Source organism: Arachis ipaensis, chromosome B3 (genome assembly GCF_059453495.1).
Source record: "Arachis ipaensis isolate K30076 ecotype BB chromosome B3, ASM5945349v1, whole genome shotgun sequence".
Classification (NCBI taxonomy): domain Eukaryota; kingdom Viridiplantae; phylum Streptophyta; class Magnoliopsida; order Fabales; family Fabaceae; genus Arachis; species Arachis ipaensis.
In genome coordinates this window covers 122089370-122113440 of record NC_142438.1, presented here as the reverse complement: position 1 = coordinate 122113440, position 24071 = coordinate 122089370, and the positions used below count along the sequence as shown (strand labels likewise).

General features: G+C 39.0%; 1 protein-coding gene across 1 annotated transcript; it reads right to left on the bottom strand.

Moving 5' to 3' along the window:
• Positions 1-282: 282 nt before the first annotated feature.
• LOC107630890 (uncharacterized) lies at positions 283-23806 on the bottom strand. Its single transcript, XM_088506638.1, has 2 exons — positions 22846-23806; positions 283-660 (listed from the first exon to the last, which is right to left on the bottom strand). The coding sequence occupies exon 1, from the start codon at positions 23782-23784 to the stop codon at positions 23146-23148; it is 639 nt and encodes a 212-aa protein (XP_088362764.1). The 5' UTR covers positions 23785-23806; the 3' UTR covers positions 283-660; positions 22846-23145.
• Between the last annotated feature and the right edge of the window lie 265 nt (positions 23807-24071).

Genomic DNA, 24071 nt, shown 5'->3' with positions numbered 1-24071 from the left:
TTTTACGGCGGTTTCTAGCAACCGCTGGTATAACCGCCACAGAATCAGTAATTTACGGCAATTAGTTTAGCGGCGGGTTTAAACCGCCGCAATATACAAGTATTAGGATTTAGTCCATTTTTACTGGCGGTTGCAAACCGCCGCAATGTTATTACGTTTTTTTTACTTATGACTGTTTGCGGCGGTTATAAAACCGCCACTATTTTCAATACAAATTTCAAAAAAAAATCCTTTTAGAAAACGCTAATTTTTTTGTTTAATTTAAAGATAAATTTTTTGAAACAACTTACTAATAACATCAAGTGGAAGCAAATATAGAAAAAAAGCCAATAACCACTAAAAATGTCTCTACACATAAATAAAGAACGCTACTTTATTTTGAAACATGGATATCACTATTTACATCAAATGTTCCAAGAAAGCCAAGTGCATTTCAGCAACATGGTAGCATGAACACCAATAAGTTATTCTCTGATGAGTTCCAGTTACTCATATTAATTATGAATCACCCTCAACATATCTCAATCCTCTTCTCTCCAACAAGGACATAGATTAGACAATATCAGCCAAGCTTCAAGCTTCGAACTCAAGTAACATAACAGCATAGAGTGACAATAACAGTAATAATAGCAGAAATATAGAACATGGGAAGAAAAGCCTCTGATGAGCACGGACACCGTCGATAAGGAATTTCACAAGATTTTTCGCGTTGCAAGTATAGTCCTCAACCGACAAATAATCCGCGAATCAAATTTAGAAGGAATTGGTTGTCACAAGTTCAACCCCAATAAAGTAACCGAAGTATTCAAACCTCGGGTCATCTCACAAGAAATGGACAAACATGTGCATCAACATTGGTTAGAATTCCGGGGTTGCAAGTCATGAGCAAGAAATTAAACTAGGAATCTTAACAAGCAAGTAATCTTGAAGTGTAAGAAACTAATTCAAATAACTAAAGCAAAATGTGAGCAATTCTAAACTAATAAAATAGCATCCAGTATAAGTCTATTCTAAAGCTAAACAAATACTATAGCTAAGGCAAAGCAATTAGGAATTTTGGGTTTTCAAATATGAATAATAAAAGCAACTCTTGGCTAGACACGGAAATTGGGGTCACTATCCTCGTCTAATAACCATATCTTGACAATTATGAGGAACCAAAATCATTAAGTCTACTTCTATACTTGAAGTATGTTAAATGGTTTAGTCAACATCAACCCATAAGGTCCAACCTAACTACTAATTAACTTAGTAGTAGGCTAGTGTCAATGGCTATCAAATTGACCACTAAGGGTTCCCAAATCATCAAATCTATTAGACCCAATGACTCAAGTTTACCCAATTTCCTTAACCTAGGCCAAGAGTAAAGAGAACTACTCCATAATCAAAGAAAATATTTCATCAAACACGTGGTAAGAATTAATAAAAGACCTATTCAAATTGCAATTAAATTGGAACTAACAAGTACCCACTAACAATTATCAACATATAATCACTCAAACAACACAATTAATCATGGAAATCATCAATGTAACATTAGCAATTCAAGATTCACAAGATTCATAAAATGGGTATAAAATGACAATTGACTAGAAATCATAAACTAACACAAGATCTAAACAAAATTATACTAGGAAATTCAAATTAAGCAATTAAAACTAGTAATTAACAAGATCCAATTCATAATTCAACAAGAGAAGATCAAATTAAAGCTAGATCTAGAGAGGAACAAGGGTTTCTCTCTCTAGAAGAACAAGAACTAAAAACTAGCTAAAAGTTTTGCCTAAGTGTAAAATGATTGATCCCCCCTTTTTCCCCTAGCATCCTTAGGTCTTTTCCATGAAGAATCAGCTTGAATTTGGGGCCTCTTGAGCCTCAAAAATCACCAGGCACGATTTCCTTTAATGAGGTCACGTGAAGCTTGTCGCGCGTGCACGCCATGCGTGCGTGCGCGCCGATTGATTTTGTGATCCACGCACGCGCGCCATGTATGCGTGCGCGCCGGTGTGGATTTTCCTAATCTGCGCGGATGTGTCCATCTTTGCGTGCCGCTTCCAGCTGTCCTCATCCACGCGTGCGTGTGAGGTGCGCGCGCGTCCATGCTGAAATTCCCAAAATCCAAATCTTCATGGTCCTTCCTCTTGTGCATGCTTTCTTTCTTTCTTCTAGGCCATTCTTGCCCTATAAATTCTGAAATCACTCAACAAACACATCACGGCATCGAATGGTAATAAAAGAGGATCAAAATATAGCAATTTTAGGGCAAAAGAAGCATGTTTTTCATCATGGAGCAATATTAGGAAGAGAACACAAAACCATGCATTTCTTGTGAATAAGTGTGAAAAATATTGACAAAAACCCCAAATTCTACACAATATAAACCACAAAATTGAGTTTTATCAAATCTCCTCACACTTAGACCAAGCATGTCCTCATGCTTAAAATAAAAAGACCAAAGATCATGGTAAGAAAGGGTTTATGAAATGCAAATTTCCTAAACGAATGCATGCAACTAATGTAAAATCATCTACCTACTTGGTCAAGGGTAAATCTATCCTCCAAGAACACATATGAGCATACGGGGTGAAAGTGATATGTGGTTCATAAATCCTACCAAATTGAACATTACTATGGAGTCATATAACTTGCTAGATGAACGCTTGTGAAAGCCGGGAATAAGGAGTTGAGCATCGAACCCTCACCAGAAGTGTATCCGCTCTATTCGCTCGAGTGTATAGGGTTCATCACTCAATCCTCTCCTAATCATGCTTTCCAAGGTTTGTCTTTCATCTAACATTCAACAATTACTTAATGCATGCTTACAAGTATCATGAGGTCTTATTCATGGGTTGTAACGGGGCTAGGTAAAGGTAAAGATGTATATGGTCAAGTGAGCTTAAAATTTGAATCCTTGATTAACCTAAGATCCCACTAGACACATAGAACAACCTATACAACTATAATACAATACCTAGCTACCCATGGGTTTCACTTTTTGCATACCCATGCATTCTCTTCAATTCACATCCCATATGCATTGTTATTATTACTTTGTCTTGGGCCATTTTTGTCCCCTTTCATTGCTTTCTCTTTTTTTTTCTATTTTTGTTTCTTCAATATATATATATATATATATATATATATATTTTTTTTTCTATTTCATTTTCTTACATACTCATATATACACATAAAAAAAATTTTTTGGTCCCCTTTTTCTTGGGGTTTCATGTACAAAAGTTTCAATGCATATGGTTCAATCATTCAATACATGAGTATGTTTCCAAATCCTAGAATTTTCAATTACAATTACAAATACACCGCTTTACATCTACCCGAGTTCCCAAGTACACCCTCCCATTTGAACGATACACACCACCACTTACCTAAGCTAATCAAGGATCTAAATCCAGTGACATTCATTATTTTTCGCTTAGGGTTGTTGATGTGCTCCATTTAAGAACAAAGAGGATTTATCATGGGCTCAAAATTGGTTAGCAATGGTAGATAAAAGGGTTAAGGCCGTTTGGGAGAAGTGACTATTGAAATGATGGCCTCAATCATGTAAATGCATTCATATACAAAGTAATGGACATATAGAATCAGACAAAGCAAGGATTACAGTCATAAAGAGAAAATAATGCACACAAGAATGGGAAATAGTGGTTAGAAGATGTAACCACACAATAGGCTCAAAACTCATGCTTGTGTTCTTAGCTCAATCACTATGTTCCAAAATACATTCTCGAAGCAAATTTACCGCAAATTTTTTTTTTTCAAAATTGGTAGGGTACCCCGAAATTACAGTTTCTTGGGGAAGAAGTCATTATTTTGACCAAGTAACTCTATAGAGACTAACTATCATGCAAGGAGTATTTACAAGTAAGACTAACTACACATGCAATGTACTAACTACTAAGCAAAAGATAAATCCATGGGTATTGAAAGGAAGAGATTGTTACCCATGGAGATCGGTCGAATGACCTCCCCACACTTAGAATTTAGCACGGTCCTCCGTGCTACCAACAATGCACAAGGGATGGTCGGGACCGGAACCTTCACTATCCCCTTCATCAGAGCTCTCATCACTTGGGTTTGAGGTGGATGTGAATATTTCGAGTTCCTCCATGCTAGGGGTAACACAACGCAGAAGCTTCTTGATGTAAGTGTATCGGCGTTGATTGCGCCGCTCATATCTATCAATCTTCCAATGTAGATCTTCTATCCTTTGATGGGTGGATCTTTGCCGTGGTTGTGACGATGAGGTGGAAGGAATAGTAGATGGAAGGACTATATCAAGGCTTGGGTTGTTCATGGGAAGATGTAAGTATTTTCCGCTTGGGACCACATCGCCCTTAGCTGGAATTATAGCCTTCGTATCCATGTCTTCCCAAGGAACACCCGCAGCAGCAACTAAATCAGATACCAAAGCTGGAAATGGCAAATTACCACGGGCGTGGACTTGACCCATCGCTTGCTTAACAAGAGGCGGAATGTTCACCGGTCTTGCTGTGAGAACACACCAAACAAGCAAAGCGAGATCCGCCGTGAAGGACGACTTGTGGGTGCTAGGTAGCACATAGTGGGATAGGATCTGGGCCCAAGCTCTAGCTTCTAAAGTGAGGAAACGTGCGTCAATGCACTTGGGCCTCATCCGGAGTCGACCATGGGTCCAAAATGTCTCTAGTTCAGCAATGACTCGGAGGATCGAGTCCCAATCAAACCCAAATGCTTCTCACTGATGTAAGACCTCTTGGTAGCCATCCATGTCACTTGGTACTGGTAAGACATTAAGCACTTGCTGAATAGCCTCTTCTGAAACTGAGACTTACTTCCGGCGCACGTATACCACTTGAAGAGAGAGAAGATGGTAGTTAGTGTAGAATTCTACCACCCATGAGAGGTTGACCTCTTGCGGTTTTCTCAGAAGAAACTCCCATCCTCGCCGTTCAATGCGGGGTAGAATACAAGGAGCAACCTTGTCCGGCGGGGCGAGTAGATGCTCAGCATGATAGTTTCTCTCAACCATGGCGGGGAACACAAGTTCACAGAAGCGATTGGAGAACCTTGAAGAATCCTTTGTCGGTTTGCTCTTCTCGTTTTCATCAATAGGAGCGGGTGACTTCGCCTTCTTAGATAGGGGTTTGGCTCCTAATGAAGAGTGCGCCTTAGAGTTTGACCTTTGGGGTGCCCTTTTTGCGGCCGGTTTCCTTGAAGATTTCTCCTTGCCTTTCTTGGTGGCTATCCTGAAAAAGGAAGGGAAAAAGGAAAGCATTAAACCCAAAGAATCATCTCAACAAAAACATGCAAGCGAAAGATAGTGCCCAAAAGAAATATTGCAACAAAGTAATCATAGAGACATGGGTCACAACACTTGGCATGGGATGCAAGAGGGAGTGAAGCATGCAATATGGCATGAGAAGAATAATCTCAAGCATCCATAACAAAGAGCAAGTCATGTTCAATGAGTATCTAATTAGCAATTAATAAGCAAAGTTGACTAAATGCACTTAGAAGAGAGCAAGTGAATGAGGAGGAAGCACCAAATTGAAGATATATGACTAGAATAAACCAAAATGGCATATGTGCATTTCCTCGAACACTTGGCGTGCAATTATCAAGCAATGAGCAATTATGAGATACTCAACCAATTAGAAGCTCAAAATGAAATATCAATCATCACACAACATCACTTATTGACAAAGATAATGAAAAACAATGAAAAAGATCTATTAAAGCAAATGAAAACTCAAATTCAACATCCATGAAAAAGCAAGAAGAAGGAAAAAGTAAACAAACAAGTAAGTAGTATAAGCATGAAACTAAACGAGAAAATAAGTGAATTAACAAGAAACATCTAACTAGAAAAGGAGGATATGCAAAGAAAGTAAGAGAAGAGATATAGGAGAAGTAAAACCTTGAGAAGTGTAAAAGAATCAAGGTAGAATTTTCTTGTTGTGAAAATGAGAAAGAGATAGAAGAGATGTAGGGCCACCGGAAGTGGTGGTGGTCGCCGGTAAGTAGCCGGAGACGGTGGTGAAGTAGGGAAGAAGAAGAAGAAGAGAAGAGAAGTGATGGAGAAAGAAGAAGAAAGAAACAAGAAAGAAGGTGAGAGAAGGATAGAAGCAGGGCGCACAGCTTTAAAACCAGTTCGCGCAAACGACGCGCGCGCGCACGGTGCGCTAGCGCGCCGGTGAAGGTGGAGCGAGGGACGCGTACACGTCATTGGCGCATACGCGTGAATACAGTTGGGCCCCTAGCACAGAATTGGTACAAATTAGGCCTAACTCTCGGTTTTCTTGTACCAGAGTTGCCATACAGCACAGACGCGCGGACGCGCGCAGTGCGCGGGCGCGTCGGTGTGGGCACAGACTAGGCACAAGTATGGCACAACTCTCTGGTTTTTGTACCAGGGAGTTCATATTACACCATCGGCGTGAGCGCGTACAGTGCGCTTGCGCATCGATGGCCAAGTTGCAAGGGGCGCGCAGGTGGCATGCACGCTGGTGCGTGGGTGCCTGGCACGAAATGGGCACAAGGTGGGCATGACTCTCGGGTGTTTGGCCCAGGAGTAAGAAATGCACCACCGACGCGCGCACGCACAGTGTGCTTGTGCGCGGATGCCCTTCCCCCCCCCCCCCCCCTTTTTTAACAACATAGAAAGGGCTATCCTAACATATTCTTGGCAGGTGTTTAAGCTAGTAGTCAAGAAAACACTCACAAATTCATGCACTATTCAAAACATAGCATTCTCTCTACTTCAACAATTCATCCATACCAAAATGATGAAATCTATCTAAATATCCTAGTTATCCAACAAGAACAATAAAACTAGCATTCCTAAGCAATCAACAACATCAAGAAGTCACAAAATTCACAAGAATCTAAAGCTAAAAACAAGACGGTATACACAAGGAAGATCTTACCACGGTGGGGTGCCTCCCACCAAGCACTTTTCTTTAACGTCCTTAAGTTGGACGCTCAGTCGCTTAAGCTTCTCCTCCTCTAGGTGCATTCGTTAGTAGGAACACCTCTAGCTCCTTTGGGAGCTTGTAGCCGTGGTACTTCTTCACTCTATGTCCATTCACCTTGAAAGTTACTTCACTTTTAGGATCAAACAATTCCACTACTCCATAGGGCTTTATCTCCTTCACCTTGAAGGGTCCTTTCCATCTAGAACGGAGCTTGCCAGGCATGAATCTAAGCCTCGAGTTGTAGAGGAGAACCTCATCACCTTCTTGAAAATCCTTCTTCCGGATGTGATGATCATGAAATGCTTTAGTCTTTTCCTTGTAAATCCGGGCATTCTCATACGCTTCGCTCCTCAAACACTCGAGCTCCTCTAGCTGTAATTTCCTGGCCACTCCCTCCTTGGTTAAATCCATGTTGCACTGCTTTACCGCCCAATAGGCTTTATGCTCAATTTTCACCGGAAGGTGGAATGCCTTACCATAGACGATCCGGAAGGGACTCATCCCTAACAGAGTCTTGTAGGCCGTCCTATACGCCCATAGTGCATCTCCTAACCGGAAGCTCCAATCCTTCCTTTGTGGATTGACCACTTTCTCCAAGATTCTCTTAATCTCCCGGTTGGACACTTCCGCTTACCCGTTGGTCTGTGGGTGATAAGCAGTGGCAACCTTATGCAATACCCCATAGCGCTTGAGCAGTGCCTCTACTTTCCTGTTACAAAAGTGGGATCCTTGGTCGCTCACGATTGCTCGCGGCGACCCATAACGGCATACAATGTGATTTCTAATGAAGGAAATGACGGTATTGGTGTCATCAAGGCGGGTAAGTATTGCTTTTACCCACTTTGACATGTAGTCAAACGCTAACAGAATATATAATACCCACTTGAGTTGGAAATTGGTCCCATAATGTCAATGCCCCATACATCAAATATCTCACAGAACAACATAGGTTGCTGAGGCATCTTATCCCTTTGGGACGTGTTTCCCGACTTCTGACACTGATGGCAAGACACACAGAACCGGTTAGCATCCTTGAATAAGGTTGGCCACCAGAATCCACAATCCAACACCTTTTTAGCTGTCCTTTGTGGGCCAAAGTGGCCACCATTTCTGGACGAATGGCAAGCTTCAAGAATAGGTTGAATTTCAGATTCCGGCACACATCTTTAGATTACTTGGTCCACTCCCCTCTTCCACAAGTGAGGGTCATCCCAAATGTAGTATTTGGAATCACTCCTCAACTTGTCCCTTTGGTTTTTAGAAAAGTTGGGAGGGAAGATTTTCGCAACCAAGTAGTTCGCCATTGGGGGTAAACCAAGGAAAGCTATCCGACACAGCATGCAAACTATCCAATGGGAATGAGTCATTAATCGGAAATGGGTCAAATTTTAAATTCTCAAGGTGGCTTAAATGATCCGCAACTAAGTTTTGAGACCCACTCTGGTCCCTAATCTCAATGTTGAATTCTTGCAAAAGCAAGATCCAACGTATGAGTCTAGGTTTTGACTCATTCTTTGTCAATAAGTACTTTCAAGCTGCATGATCCGTGTATACCACTATCTTAGACCCTAGAAAATAAGATCTGAATTTATCTAAAGCATGAACAATGGCTAGGAGTTCCTTTTCTGTAGTGGTATAGTTGGATTGTGCTGCATCCAGTGTTTTAGAAGAGTAAGCAATGACATAAGGGAGTTTACCATCGCGCTGTGCAAGCACGGCACCTACAGCATGGTTTGACGCATCGAACATTATCTCGAATGGCAACGTCCAGTTGGGGCCTCGCACAATCGGTGCTGTGGTGAGAACTCTCCTTAACTCTTCAAACGCTTTCACACATGCACTGTCAAACTCAAAGTCCATATCCTTTTGGAGTAGGCGCGACAATGGCAAAGCAATTTTGCTTAAATCTTTGATAAAACGCCTATAGAATCCTGCATGTCCCAAAAACGAGCGGACCTCCCTCACAGATGAGGGGTGAAGTAAAGTGGTAATAACATCGACCTTGGCCGGGTCTACAGAAATGCCTTCACTAGATACCACATGTCCTAACACTATGCCTTGTCTTACCATAAAGTGACATTTTTCAAAATTCAAGACAAGGTTAGTGTCAACACATCTAGCTAAGACCTTGGCCAAGTTCTCCAAGCAACAATCAAATGAAGTTCCATAAACACTGAAGTCATTCATAAAGACTTCCAGACAATTCTCTATTAGATCAGAAAAGACACTGGTCATACACCGCTGAAAAGTAGCAGGTGCATTACATAGTCCAAATGGCATCCTTTTGTAGGCAAAGGTGCCAAAAGGGCAAGTGAATGTGGTCTTTTCCTGATCTTCAAGAGCAATCTGAATCTGGAAGTAACCAGTGAATCCATCAAGAAAGCAATAATGGGATTTACCCGCCAAACGGTCCAACATCTGATCGATAAAAGGCAAAGGGTAGTGATCCTTTCTTGTAGCAGTGTTCAATCTTCTATAATCAATGCACACTCACCATGCATTTTGTACTCTCTTGGTGACCACTTCACCATCATCCTTTTTAACCGTAGTGATGCCCGATTTCTTGGGAACAACCTGGACCGGGCTCACCCACTCACTGTCAGAAATTGGGTATATGATACCTGCATCAAGTAGCCTAGTGACCTCCTTCTTTACCACATCAAGGATGGTCGGGTTGAGCCTCCTTTGCGGTTGCCTAACCGGCCTAGCTCCCTCTTGGAGAAATATACGATGCATGCACTTGCGGGGGTCAATCCCCACAATATCGGCTAGGCTCCACCCAATTGTCTTCTTGTACTTTCTTAGAACATCTAGGAGCTTTTCCTCTTCTTCACTAGAAAGCTCACTAGCAATAATGACCGAAAACTTTTGGTTGTCCTCTAAGAAAGCATACTTCAAATGAGATGGAAGAGGCTTCAATTCACTCTTTGCCTCAAGCTGAAGTTCCTTTTCATCCAACTCACGGAGTTCACTTTCAACAACTTTCTCTTGTTCATCCTCTTGGTCATCCATCTCTTCAACAATAGGGTAGCATAACTTGTTGTAGTCTTCTTTTCGCACTTCCGCTACCACTTCATCGATTACATCACATCGGAGAATGGAATGCTCTTCGGGAGGATGCTTCATGGCTTCTTTCAAATTGAACTTGATAGTCTTGTCTCCAACCTCAAAGGAATATGTGCCGGTGAAGGCATCTAACTTGAATTTAGAGGTCTTAAGGAAGGGTCTACCAAGTATAACGGAGGATGAGCTTCTATTTTCTGTTGGAGGCATTTCAAGGATGTAAAAGTCAACCGGAAAGACCAAGTCCTTGATTGCCACAAGTACATCTTCTGCTATTCTCATCACAGTGATCACACTCTTATCGGCTAAGGCAAACTTCGCCGCCGACTTCTTTAATGGAGCTAAATTCAACCGCACAAAAATAGAAAGTGGCATGATGCTTACGCAAGCTCCTAGATCACACATACAGTCATGAAAAGTGCACCCGCCAATACAACAAGACACCAAACAAGGTCCAGGGTCACCATATTTCTTTGGAATAGGCTCCATCAAGGAAGAAATCAAACTTCCCAAGGATAATATCTCTAACTCTCCTATCCTATCCTTGTGTGTACACAAGTCTTTCAGAAATTTTGCATACTTCGAAATTTGTTGGATAGCATCAAGAAGTGGTATGGTTACCTCAACTTTCTTGAACACTTGAAGCATGTTCAAATCAAATTCCAGAGTCTTCTTTGCTTTCTTCACCAATGAAGGGAATGGGATAGGAATGGACTCATCTACTATAGCTTCCCTCTTGGGTTCCTTAAGGCTTACTCCTTCTTCCTCATTCCTTTTGTCTACCTCCTCTTCTTCATGTGGAGCTTCAACAACCACTTCTTCCTCATGAATGTCTTCCATGACCCTAGGAGGTATCTCCTCCAATGTAGTCCCTGACCATAGAGTGATGGCATTGAGACCGCCCTTTGGGGTTTGGTTGGGGTTGGGAAGGAAGGCTAGAAGAGCTTGAGGGTTGGTTGGTGTTGTTGGGAGAGGACATGAACATCTTCGAAATCATGTCGGTAAGATTGGCCAATTGAGCGTCCATGGTATCGAATTGAGCCTTGTAGCTCTCGTCCCGTTTCTCCATAGTGGCTTTAAGCTCATCAAATTGATTGGTGGAAGATGAAGAGGATTGGTTAGATTGTTGTCTATGGTGTGGTGCTTGGTATTTGGTGTAGTTGTTTTGGTTTTGGTTGTGGTGATTTTGGTTGGCTTGGTGGTTGTTGTTGTTATGGTGGTATTGAGATGAAGATTGGTTGTTGTTGTAATGAGAAGAAGAGTTATTCCATCTTTGGTTTTGATTGCTCCCTTGTGCATTATCCCTCCACCCTTGATTTTGATTACTACCATGAGAGTAGTTGTTTTGGCCTTGAGAAGGATAGGGCAGACGGTTGTTATAATTCACATTGGCCACGACAAGGGCATGCTCCTCTTGAATTTGATGGAATTGATCGGGGTAATGTGTGGTTCTAGAGCACAAACCATAAATTCTAGGAGGGCTGACGATTATATTCTTTCCAGTAAAGAATTTTATAAAAATAATCGCGTTGTAGATATAGTTTCTAAACCAACAGAGAATCCTTTCGTACAAAAACTTTGGTTGTCACAAGTAACAAAACCCAATAAAATTTATAACCGAAGTATTTAAACCTCGGGTCGTCTCTCAAGGAATTGCAGGAAGGTGTGTTATTGTTGGTTATGGGTTTTTCTGAGAATTTTTAGAGTTGAAGAATGGAAAAATAAATAATTATAAATTAAAGCAATGAAAATAAACAAAAGGGTTTTATGTAATTAAAATAAAAGCCTTGACCCGGAAAAGATTAATTGGAAGTTCTATCCTTGTTGGGTTTCTCAAGATTAATAGTAATAGGTTGTTGTCTCTACTTAGTTATCCTTTACTAAATGAAGGAAAGTCAAGTTGGGAGCCAACTTCTATTCACAAGTCCTAATCCTCACTCTTGTGTTTGGATTAACGTCAGTGACCAGAGAACCAATCACAAATTAACTCTTGAGTCTCCCAACTCAAGGGTCTCCAATTATTAATCAACCCCAAAGTCAAGTTGAGGCCTACTCTAAAATAGAAGAAAGTATTAACATCATAAATGGAAGAAAGCAAGCATAAATCTGAAATACCTCAAATTATATTAAATAGAATATTCAAATCTTAACATGAAAAGTTCATAAGCCAATTTGGCAACATAAGTAATTAACAAGTAAAACCATTAGAGTATCTAAAAGTAGAAGAGAACATAAAATTAAAGGAACATTGAACCTGAAATTGAGAAATAACCATAAACTGAGAGGAATCCTAATCCTAAAAATCTAAATCCTAAATCCTAAGAGAAAGGAGAGAGCCTCTCTCTCTCTCTCTAAACTACATCTAAAACCTAATAATATGTGAATATGAATATATGTTGTATGAATTAATAGATGCATTCTCTCACTTTATAGCCTCTAATTTATATTTTCTGGGCCGAACACTAGGCCAGAAACAGTCCAGAAATCGCTGATTGCGAATTCTGTCACGCTGATTTTCGTCACTGTGACGCATCCGCGTCGAGCACGCATTCGTGTCGTCTATATGTACGGCCACTATAGTAAAATTATATATCATTTCGAAGCCCCAGACGTTAGCTTTCTAACGCAACTGGAACCGCATCATTTGGACCTCTGTAGCTCAAGTTATGACCGTTTGAGTGCGAAGAGGTCAGGCTGACAGCTTAGCAATTTCTTCAACTTCTTGTATTCCTTCCACTTTTGCATGCTTCCTTTTCATCCTCTAAGCCATTCTTGCCCTGTAAACCCTGAAATCACTTAACGCACATATCACAGCATCGATTGGTAATAAGAGAGGATTAAACATAGGAAATTTAAGACCAAAGAAACATGTTTTCAATTATAGCACAAGATTAGGAAGGAAAATGTAAAACCATGCAATTTATATGAATAAGTGTATGAAAGATTGATAAAATCCACTCAATTGAGCACAAGATAAACCATAAAATAGGGGTTTATCAACCTCTCCACACTTAAACATTAGCATGTCCTCATGCTTAGCTCAAGAGAAGCTATAAAGGAGTGAAGAGGAATGGTAGAATGTATGAAATACAACCTATCTATATGAATGCAACTACATGCAAAATGCTTTTACCTACTTGGTTAAAAGTAAACAAATCTTTTAAGAACATACATGATCTAGATTTCACTAATTTGAATCATAAAAATGAAGTTCAAATAGACTTGCAAGAAGAAAATAGCTCATGAAAGCCGGGAACAAGGAATCGAGCATCAAACTCTCACTGGAAGTGTATACACTCTAATCGCTCAGGTGTTTAAGGTTTGACTCTCTCAATTCTCTACTAACCTTGCTTTCTAAGGCTTGCTCTTCATCTAACAATCAACATTAATTTGATGCACAGATACACATATCAAGAGGTCTTTTGAGGGTTGTAATGGGGTTAGGGTCAAGGTAGGATTGTATTTGGCCAAGTGGACTGAAATCTGAATCCTTAATTAACTTAAACTTTCCACCTAACTTATACAATCCATGTAATCACAATACCACATCTAACTATCCATTAGCCATGTTTTCCACATACTCATGCATCCTAATTTCGAGTACAGTACATATGCATTGCTTTCACCATTTACTTTGGGGCATTTTGTCCCCTTTTACTTATTTGCTCTTTTTCTTTTCTTTTTCTCTTTTTTTCTACTTTTCTTTTCTTAATAAAATTTTTTTTCAATTTTTTTTCTTTTCTTTTTCAATGCATATGATTAAATTATTGAATGTATAAACGTGTTCTTAACATTCTTGTTCATATTTTCTCAAGAATACACAACACCCAATTCTTAAACCAAACATTTTTAAACCCACTTTTTCCCACACTTAATTCATGAGCACTCTCACTAGTCTAAGCTAACCAAGAATTCAAATTAAGCACATTATTGTTTTTCGCTTAGAGTTAATGATGTGCTAAAGTAAAGAACAAAGGGGTATAATAGGCTCAACATATGTTTGCAAAGGATAATGAAAGGGTAAGGCCATATGGGTATGTAAGCTCAGTGAAACAAAGGCCTCAATCATATAAGTGCATGCATACATCAAACAATGGAAATATAGAATTAAGCAAGACAAAGATCACAATTTTAGAGAAAACAACACACACCAAAAAAAAATAAAATATTGGTTGATAATTGGTTGATAAAATGCAACCAATCAATTAGGCTCAAAATATTACTGGTTTTGTGTGTTCGAGCTCTAAACCATGTTACAGTATAATATTTCTTCAAACAAGTTTATCAAAAATTTTAATTCAAATTAGTGGAATACTATAAAAAGTTTCTTTGAAAAATAAAATATTACTTTAACCAAGTGGTGGTAAAATATGCATAAAATCAATCAAATATGCAATCAAACATGCAAATGCAACAATGAACAAACAAATAAAGTAAAATATTAGTGTTGGGAAGAAAATAACTAACCTATGGAGATCGGTATCGACCTCCCCACACTTAAAGATTGCACCGTCCTCGGTGCATGCAGAGATGTGTAGGTGGACGGGTTGCTCCAACTGACGCTTTTCTTTCAGAGAATGTGCAGATGGACTTGTCTGTCTCTCCATGTAAACGTCTTCTGTTTCCCTTCCTCGGTGGCCAGCGTGAAAGAAGAGGAAAAGAAGAAAAGTAACCCAGAAATAAAGATAAGAAAATAAATAAAGTCTGGGTGGGTTAATGCCAAATAATGAGGGTCTCAATTACATGGTAGCTACAACATGCAAGTGAGAAAATAATAGAAGCAAATGGCATATCAATAGTGCAAAAGTTGCAACAATGGGGGAGAGAGTGTGGGTAATGCAAGATAGTGTAAGTTCACGTCAATGCAAGATAATATAAGTATCATGAAGGAGTAGCATTGACTTATGAAGAATAATAGCCAGTCAGAGTAAAACAAGTCATGAAGCACCAGAATAATTCAAGAAAAGATGTAACAGTTGAAGAAGAAAATTTAACATCAATGGAAAAATAATAAATCTAGAAAAGAAAATAAAAATATGCACAAAATTAAAATACAATGAATGAAAGTATGCAAATAAATTAAGTAAAATAGAATGTAAGTGAAGAGGGATGAGAGGTTAAAGGGATAAAGAAGAAGTAAGTAAGAAAGAAAGAAGAAAGAAGAAAAGATAGAAGAAATTAGGATTAGAAAAGAAAAGATAAGATAATTGGCGCTGATCTGGATAAGTTGTGCGGCACAGAAGACGCAGACGCGTGGATCACGCGTTCGCGTGATTGGCGATAATTTCAAGTGACGCGGACGCGTGGGGCACGCGTACGAGAGACTTGATTTGGGCTAGTGGCGCGAGAGCAGCCTCGCGTTCGCGTAACTCTCTGTTTAGTTTGCTTATTGGCAAAGTTTGGGGTGACGCGTTCGCGTGAATGGCCTGATTTTGTAAAACGACGCAGCCGCGTGGGGCACGCGGTCGCGTGGTAGGCCTGGTGCTTCCAGCATCATTCCAGCCCCACTCCATCATAACTTGCTGCCATACACCTCTTTTACGTCGATTTTTAGGGGCACGCATTCGCGTGGGTGACGCGGATGCGTGGGAGGCTATTTTTCAAAATGACACGGCCGCGTCAGTGACACGGTTGCGTGGGCATGTTTGTGCCTAAGGCACGCCTCCAACCACGCTTTCGCGTGACTTTCTGTTCACTTTTCTTTTCTTCCTAATGCACCTGTGACGCGTAAGCATCTTACGCGTCGCGTGCGTGTTTTTTTTATTGCAAAAATGCAGAATGCAGAATGCAGATTCTTATGCAAAATTTATGAATGACCACTAATAAAAATGACAATAAAATAAAATTAAGAATAAAAATGAAAGATCATACCATGGTGGGTTGTCTCCCACCTAGCACTTTTAGTTATTGTCCTTAAGTTGGACATTTGGTGAGCTCCCTGTTATGGTGGCTTGTGCTTGAACTCATCCAGAAATCTCCACCAATGTTTGTAATTCCAATGGCCTCCGGGATCCCAAAATAGGCACAGAAAGCCTTCAAGCAGGTTAAAGCAAGTGACAAGGTCCCAAGAGTGTTGATTTCTAGACTAAATTCTGGGGTCCCAGACCTTACCTTTGCACCCGTCTTCTTGTTGATAATCATGATTCCATCCGGGTGGCACGCAATTGAAATTCTCACTGAGACATCCAAACAGATTCCTAGACCCATTTAATTGAGAATTGTACCAACCTTTGTACTTCAATTTGGAGCATGCAACCATGTTGAACCTTGCATGACAATTCCTACCACTAACCATCTCCCGCTTGCTCTTATAGTCACAAAGAGCTCTAAGCTGACCATCTGTCTCAAGCAAAGCATATTCAAGTGAGCTAATTAAGGTTAGAGATGAGAGATTTACCCACTTGAATGAAGGGATGGATGGTGATGGCTTTGGGGGGAGAGGTCTCCAACAACTTTGGCAAGGTGATTTCCAGCTCAATTCCCTTGTGCTCTTCTTTGACAATTTCCACCTCTTTGCAAGCTTCTTCAATATCAACCTCTTCCTCTTGGTAGCTTTCTTCCAATTCAATCTCTTCTTCATTGTTCACTAAAGGCATGGAATGTTGTGCTTCTTCTTCTTTAATCTCCATGTCAAGTCCAATGGGAGAGGATTCAATTGTAGATAAGAATTCATCAATGATTGAATCCATCTCTTGATCATCCCCTTCAAAGTCTTCAACCATGATATGCCTTGGAGGTTGTACACCCTCCTCAACATCTATTTCAAACGTCTTTGAAGGAGGCTCTTTGACTAGATTTTCCCATGGAGGTTCTGCATCTCCTAAGTCTTCAACCAATTCTTCTTCTTCGATAATTTCGGCTTCCTCCACTTGTTCCAGTACAAAGTCATGCTCCTTACTGTCCACTGGAGTTTCTAGTATCTCCTTCATGCTACGTTCTTCATTAGATTGTCCACATGAAGCCATGGGGGTTCCTTGAGTGTCCGAACGTCGGGAAGGTAATCGATTTATCGCTTGCTCCAGTTGATGAAGGGTTGCATGAAATTTATCCATTGCTTCCTTGAGATGATCCCTTGATTCTTGTCCAGCTTGAATAACATGATTAGGATCATAGTGCTCTTGAATTGATGGATGTAGATATGGTGTATATGGAGGTGGTGGTTCTTGGGAGTAATTGGGTTGGAATTGGGGTGGTTCTAGATATGGTTCATATGGCTCATAGGGCGGTTGATTTGGTGGATAAGGGTTAGAATCATGTGATGGTGTTTGGTAGTAGGGGGCTTGTGAGTATGGTGGTCCAAAGCTATTTTGAGGAGGTGGTTCATTGACATATGATGGAGCTTGCTGGTAACTACAAGGGGGTCCATCATATCTATCATCTTGGTACGCTCCTCGAAATGGCTCTTGACCATAGTAATTTGGTGGAGGTGGTTTGTCACGGAGGGGTCCACCATAACTATTGTCTTAGCATGCATTGTAGGATGGTCATTGTCCATGGTATCTTGGAAGGTGTTGTTGCCTAAAGGGTTGATCAGATCATCGTGGCTCCTTCCATCTATGATTGTTTCGACCTTGATGCATGTTCCTGTTATAATTTTCATTCCTTGCAATAACATTAGAACCAAACTTGAAACCAGAGGGGTGAGAATTCATAGTAGCTAATAAAAATTAAAAACAAAAATAAATAAACAAGCAAAGAAAAATAAAATAAAATAAGAGAAAAGGTTTGAAAAAGATTTGATTTTTAAGATTAGAAAAGATAAGATAAGTTAGGTAAGAGAAGATAAGTTTTTAAATTAAAAGGTTTTGAAATTTAATTTTTTTTTAATTTGAAAATTAAATTTTGAATTTTGAATTTTGAATTTTAAAATTTGAAATTTTGAAATTTGAATTTTAAATTTTTGAAATTTGAATTTTGAAAAAGTCAACAATATAAGATAAAGATTTGAAAAAAAAATATTTAAATTTTGAAAAGGTTTGATTTTTTTTAAATTTAAATTTAAATTTTGAATTTTGGAATTTAATTGAAATTTGAAATTTGAATTTGAAATAAGATAAGATAAGATTTTGAAAAAGATATGATTTTTGAAAAAGATTTGAATTTTGAAATTTAAAACTAAGATAAGATAAGATAAAAAATTTTAAAATAAAAATCTGAAATTTTTTTTTTGTAATTTTCGAAAAAAATCAATTAAAATAAAGAGAAAAGATATTTTTGAATTTAATGAGAAAAGAGAAAAACAATAAAATGACACCAAACTTAAAATTTTTAGATCAAAGCAAAGAAAACAACCAAAAAAAATATTTACAACAACCAATAATAAGGCACACGTTTGTAATTTCCCGGCAATGGCGCCATTTTGACGATTAGATTCTTGCCAGTAAAGAATCTTATAAAAATAATCGCGTTGTAGATATAGTTTCTAAACCAACAGAGAATCCTTTCGTACAAAAACTTTGGTTGTCACAAGTAACAAAATCCAATAAAGTTTATAACCGAAGTATTTAAACCTCGACTCGTCTCTCAAGGAATTGTAGGGAGGTGTGTTATTATTGGTTATGGGTTTTTCTGAGAATTTTTAGAGTTGAAGAATGAAAAAATAAATAATTATAAATTAAAGCAATGAAAATAAATAAAAGGGTTTTATGTAATTAAAATAAAAGCCTTGACCCGGAGAAGATTAATTGAAAGTTCTATCCATGTTGGATTTCTCAAGATTAATAGTAATAGGTTGTTGTCTCTACTTAGTTATCCTTTACTAAATGAAGAAAAATCAAGTTGGGAGCCAACTTCTATTCACAAGTCCTAATCCTCACTCTTGTGTTTGGATTAACGTCAGTGACCAGAGAACCAATCACAAATTAACTCTTGAGTCTCCCAACTCAAGGGTCTATAATTATTAATCAACCCCAAAGTCAAGTTGAGGCCTACTCTAAAATAGAAGAAATTATTAATATCATAAATGGAAGAAAGCAAGCATAAATCTGAAATATCTCAAATTATATTAAATAGAATATTCAAATCTTAACATGAAAAGTTCATAAGCCAATTTAGCAACATAAGTAATTAACAAGTAAAAGCATTAGAGTATCTAAAAGTAGAAGAGAACATAAAATTAAAGGAACATTGAACCTGAAATTGAGAAATAACCATAAACTGAGAGGAATCATAATCCTAAAAATCTAAATCATAAATCCTAAGAGAGAGGAGAGAGCCTCTCTCTCTCTAAAACTACATCTAAAACCTAATAATTTGTGAATATGAATATATGTTGTATGAATTAATGGATGCATTCCCCCACTTTATAGCCTCTAATCTGTTTTTCTGGGCCGAAAACTGGGCCAGAAACAGTCCAGAAATCGCTGATTGCGAATTCTGTCACGCTGATTTTTGTCACTGCAATGCGTCCGCATGGAGCGCGCATTTGCGTCATTTATCTGTACGTTCACTATAGCAAACTATATATCATTTTGAAGCCCCGGACGTTATCTTTCCAACGCAACAGGAATCGTATCATTTGGACCTTTGTAGCTCAAGTTATGACCGTTTGAGTGCGAAGAGGTCAGGCTGACAGCTTAGCAATTTCTTCAACTTCTTGTATTCCTTCCACTTTTGCATGCTTCCTTTTCATCCTCTAAGCCATTCATGCCCTGTAAACCCTGAAATCACTTAACGTACATATCACAGCATCGAATGGTAATAAGAGAGGATTAAACATAGAAAATTTAAGACCAAAGAAACATGTTTTCAATCATAGCATAAGATCAGGAAGGAAAATGTAAAACTATGCAATTTATATGAATAAGTGTATGAAAGATTGATAAAATCCACTCAATTGAGCACAAGATAAACCATAAAATAGGGGTTTATCAAGGGCCTTCAAGTTGAGCAACTTGAGGTGGGGCTTGGATGGCTTGGATGGAGTAGTATTCCTTTTGATCTTTTTGTATTTGCGTGAGGATAGTGGTCATGTCCCCAAGCGCCTTGGTTAAGCTTGCTTCGAAAGGGGATGGTTCTACCACACCCTTGAGAGGATTACTTCTCACCCTTACATGTTGTGTAGCCTCGGCAACATCATTTATCAATTTCCAAGCTTCTCCCTCCGTCTTGTTTTTTGAAAGGGAACCGCCACTAGAAGTGGTGAGCAATCTTCTATCTTCCGCACAAAGACCTCTGGTGAAGTAACTAATGAGCAAGTGAGTGTTCAATCCATGGTGTGGACAAGATTCCAATAGCCTCTTGAACCGAGTCCAATACTCATACAAACTCTCTTGATCCTTTTGCATTATACCCGAAATCTCCTTCCGGATGTAGTCGGTCTTCTCCAGTGGAAAGAATTTATCTAGAAACTCTCTTCTCAAGAAATCCCAATTGGTCACAATCTCATCCGCTTGTGAATAAAACCACATCTTTGCTTGCCCTTCAAAAGATAAAGGGAAGGCAAAAACCATAATAGCCAACTCATCGGCTCCATGCCTTCGATCCGTAGAACAAGCAACTTGAAAATCTCTTAGATGTCGGATGGGGTCTTGACCCGGCAACCCATGATACTTAGGAAGTAGATTTGTCAAGCTACTCTTCAACTCAAAGTTTGGATCAAGGTTGGGATACCTTGCTTGCAAAAGTTGAAGTATGATATACGGAGCTCCTTGCTCATGCAAAGTGATCCGTCGTGGCTCCGCCATGTATGGCTCACCTGTAGGATGCAAAGATGTATTAGTAGTGCTAACAGAAGAATAGGAAGTAGCGGACTGCAAGTCACTGTCGGTACCGTCTAGTGATTCCGTATGTTCATCAAGAGAGGCCAAAGTACTAGCCGTATAATCCAACCGCCGTCTAGCTTGCCGAGTGTGTACCAAGGTTCTTTCAATCTCAGGGTCAAACTAGGCTAAGCTAGAATTCGGTTGAGACCGAGTCATCAAACTCGGGAGTCATAGCACACATACCAAAGAAATCTAAACTATAGCTAAGTATTGAAAGAAGGTAAACTATCTACAATATTCACATATTCACATAACCAATATCAAGGCATATGTTGCAACCATTCCCCGACAACGGTGCCAAAAATTTGATGAGCACGGACACCGTCGATAAGGAATTTCACAAGATTTTTCGCGTTGCAAGTATAGTCCTCAACCGACAAATAATCCGCGAATCAAATTTAGAAGGAATTGGTTGTCACAAGTTCAACCCCAATAAAGTAACCGAAGTATTCAAACCTCGAGTCGTCTCACAAGGAATGGGCAAACATGTGCATCAACATTGGTTAGAATTCCGGGGTTGCAAGTCATGAGCAAGAAATTAAACTAGGAATCTTAACAAGCAAGTAATCTTGAAGGGCAAGAAACTAATTCAAATAACTAAAGCAAAATGTGAGCAATTCTAAACTAATAAAATAGCATCCAGTATAAGTCTATTCTAAAGCTAAACAATTACTATAGCTAAGGCAAAGCAATTAGGAATTTTGGGTTTTCAAATATGAATAATAAAAGCAACTCTTCGCTAGACATGGGAATTGGGGTCACTATCCTCGTCTAATAACCATATCTTGATAATTATGAGAAACCAAAATCCTTAAGTCTACTTCTATACTTGAAGTATGTTAAATGGTTTAGTCAACATCAACCCATAAGGTCCAACCTAACTACTAATTAACTTAGTAGTAGGCTAGTGTCAATGGCTATCAAATTGACCACTAAGGGTTCCTAAATCATCAAATCCATTAGATCCAATGACTCAAGTTTACCCAATTCCCTTAGTCTAGGCCAAGAGTAAAGAGAACTACTCCATAATCAAAGGAAACATTTCATCAAACACGTGGTAAGTATTAATAAAAGACCTATTCAAATTGTAATTAAATTGGAACTAACAAGTACCTACTAACAATTATCAACATACAATCACTCAAACAACACAATTAATCATGGAAATCATCAATGTAACATTAGCAATTCAAGATTCACAAGATTCATAAAATAGGTATAAAATGACAATTGACTAGAAATCATAAACTAACACAAGATCTAAACAAAATTATACTAGGAAATTCAAATTAAGCAATTAAAACTAGTAATTAACAAGATCCAATTCAAAATTCAACAAGGGAAGATCAAATTAAAGCTAGATCTAGAGAGGAACAAGGGTTTCTCTCTCTAGAAGAACAAGAACTAAAAACTAGCTAAAATTTTTGTCTAAGTGTAAAATGAGTGATCCCCCCCCCCTTTTCCCCTAGCATCCTTGGATCTTTTACATACAGAACCAGCTTGAATTTGGGCCTCTTGAGCCTCAGAAATCGTCAGGCACGATTTCCTTTAATGAGGTCACGTGCAGCTTGTCACGCGTGCGCGCCATGCCTGCGCGCCGATTGATTTTGTGATCCACGCGCGCGCGCCATGTACGCATGCGCGCCGGTGTGGATTTTCCTAATCTGCACGGATGCGTCCATCTTTGCGCGCCGCTTCCAGCTGTCCTCATCCACGCGTGCGCGCGAGGTGCGCGCGCGCCCATGCTGAAATTCCCAAAATCCAAATCTTCATGTTCCTTCCTCTTGTGCATGCTTTCTTTCTCTCTTCTAGGCCATTCTTGCCCTATAAATTCTGAAATCACTCAACAAACACATCACGGCATCGAATGGTAATAAAAGATGATCAAAATATAGCAATTTTAAGGCAAAAGAAGCATATTTTTCATCATGGAGCAATATTAGGAAGAGAACACAAAACCATGCATTTCTTGTGAATAAGTGTGAAAAATATTGATAAAACTCCCCAAATTCTACACAATATAAACCACAAAATTGGAGTTTATCAACCTTCTGTGTTGTACTCCAGTAGAATCCACTGGAAGCCTAGTGTGTGTTTGGTTGGAATTGAAAAATAGCGCTGATAAGAAAAGAAAAATACAGAAGTTTTAGATAAACCGTTTATATTTCAAAATGACATACAGACCCTGAAGTAAAATTATTACGTGAATGGGAAAATAAAACAGAAAAATGATGTTTAATTTGGTGATGTGAATGTCAAAGGTTGGAAAAGATTGGACATTGAGATGATGAAAGAATACCTGTGAGTTGGGAAATAATCAAACTAAATAAATATCTGCCAGAGTTGGGTTACTCCAAATCCTGGTTCACCACACGCATTTCCCACTTCTTCACTTCCAAACACAAACGCCCATTATCGACATAGTTGTGGTAATCTACTTTGAATTCAAAGTGGGATCCATCAAGATCATGCTGCTTTTCATCCCGAAGAAGTAGTTGGCGAGAAAAATAGAATAGGCAGAGGTGAACCAATTCACCCATCACCTCCTCTTCCTTTTCAAGCCAACCAACATAGTGCACAAGATTGGCTTTTCCTGTTTGGTCGTAAAAGTAGAGCTCAATGAGGGGCGGTGGTGCAAATTGAACAACAATCTCGGCACAAAGGGCAATGCCAGTCCAATTGTTGTCATTGGCATTTGGAAATGATTCTATCCACGTTGAATTATCCGCCCCCTTATTCTGATGCTTAAACCACCTTGGAATTGGAATTCCACTCCCTGGAATTACAATAGCAAGTCTATCAGTGGATTCATTGTGTACCTGTAACCATAAAACACAAACAACCCTAATCATTAGATGCATACCCTGTAAACAAGAGCAGGAATAATGGGAACAACAATACACACGCACCTTAATGTACTCTCTAATCCATGAACTACCTATTTCACTGAGCCTTTCCTTCTCTACTATTTTCGGGCAATTCAACATCCTCAATTCTCTCCATTTCACAAGTTTTATTTATTAGTAGTACCATTGTGCCATCCCATAGTTGCTTGATGTTGCTCCTTTGTAAGACTAATTTCAAAAGCTTGGATAACTTACAACATGATAGAAAATACGTAAATGGATAATCTTCCCACTCAAGATATAGCAATTTGCTAAAAATGCTATCAAAGCTTTCAGAAAAACTAACACTTTTTATTTTGAGAAATTCAAGTCGTCTCATTCTTGATAATGTTTCTGCTCTTAATGTCATTCTTTTTTCATATGGTTCA

Coding starts and splice junctions, on each gene's coding strand:
- LOC107630890 (XM_088506638.1), bottom strand. CDS start 23,784: ATGTTGAATTGCCCGAAAATAGTAGAGAAGGAAAGGCTCAGTGAAATA.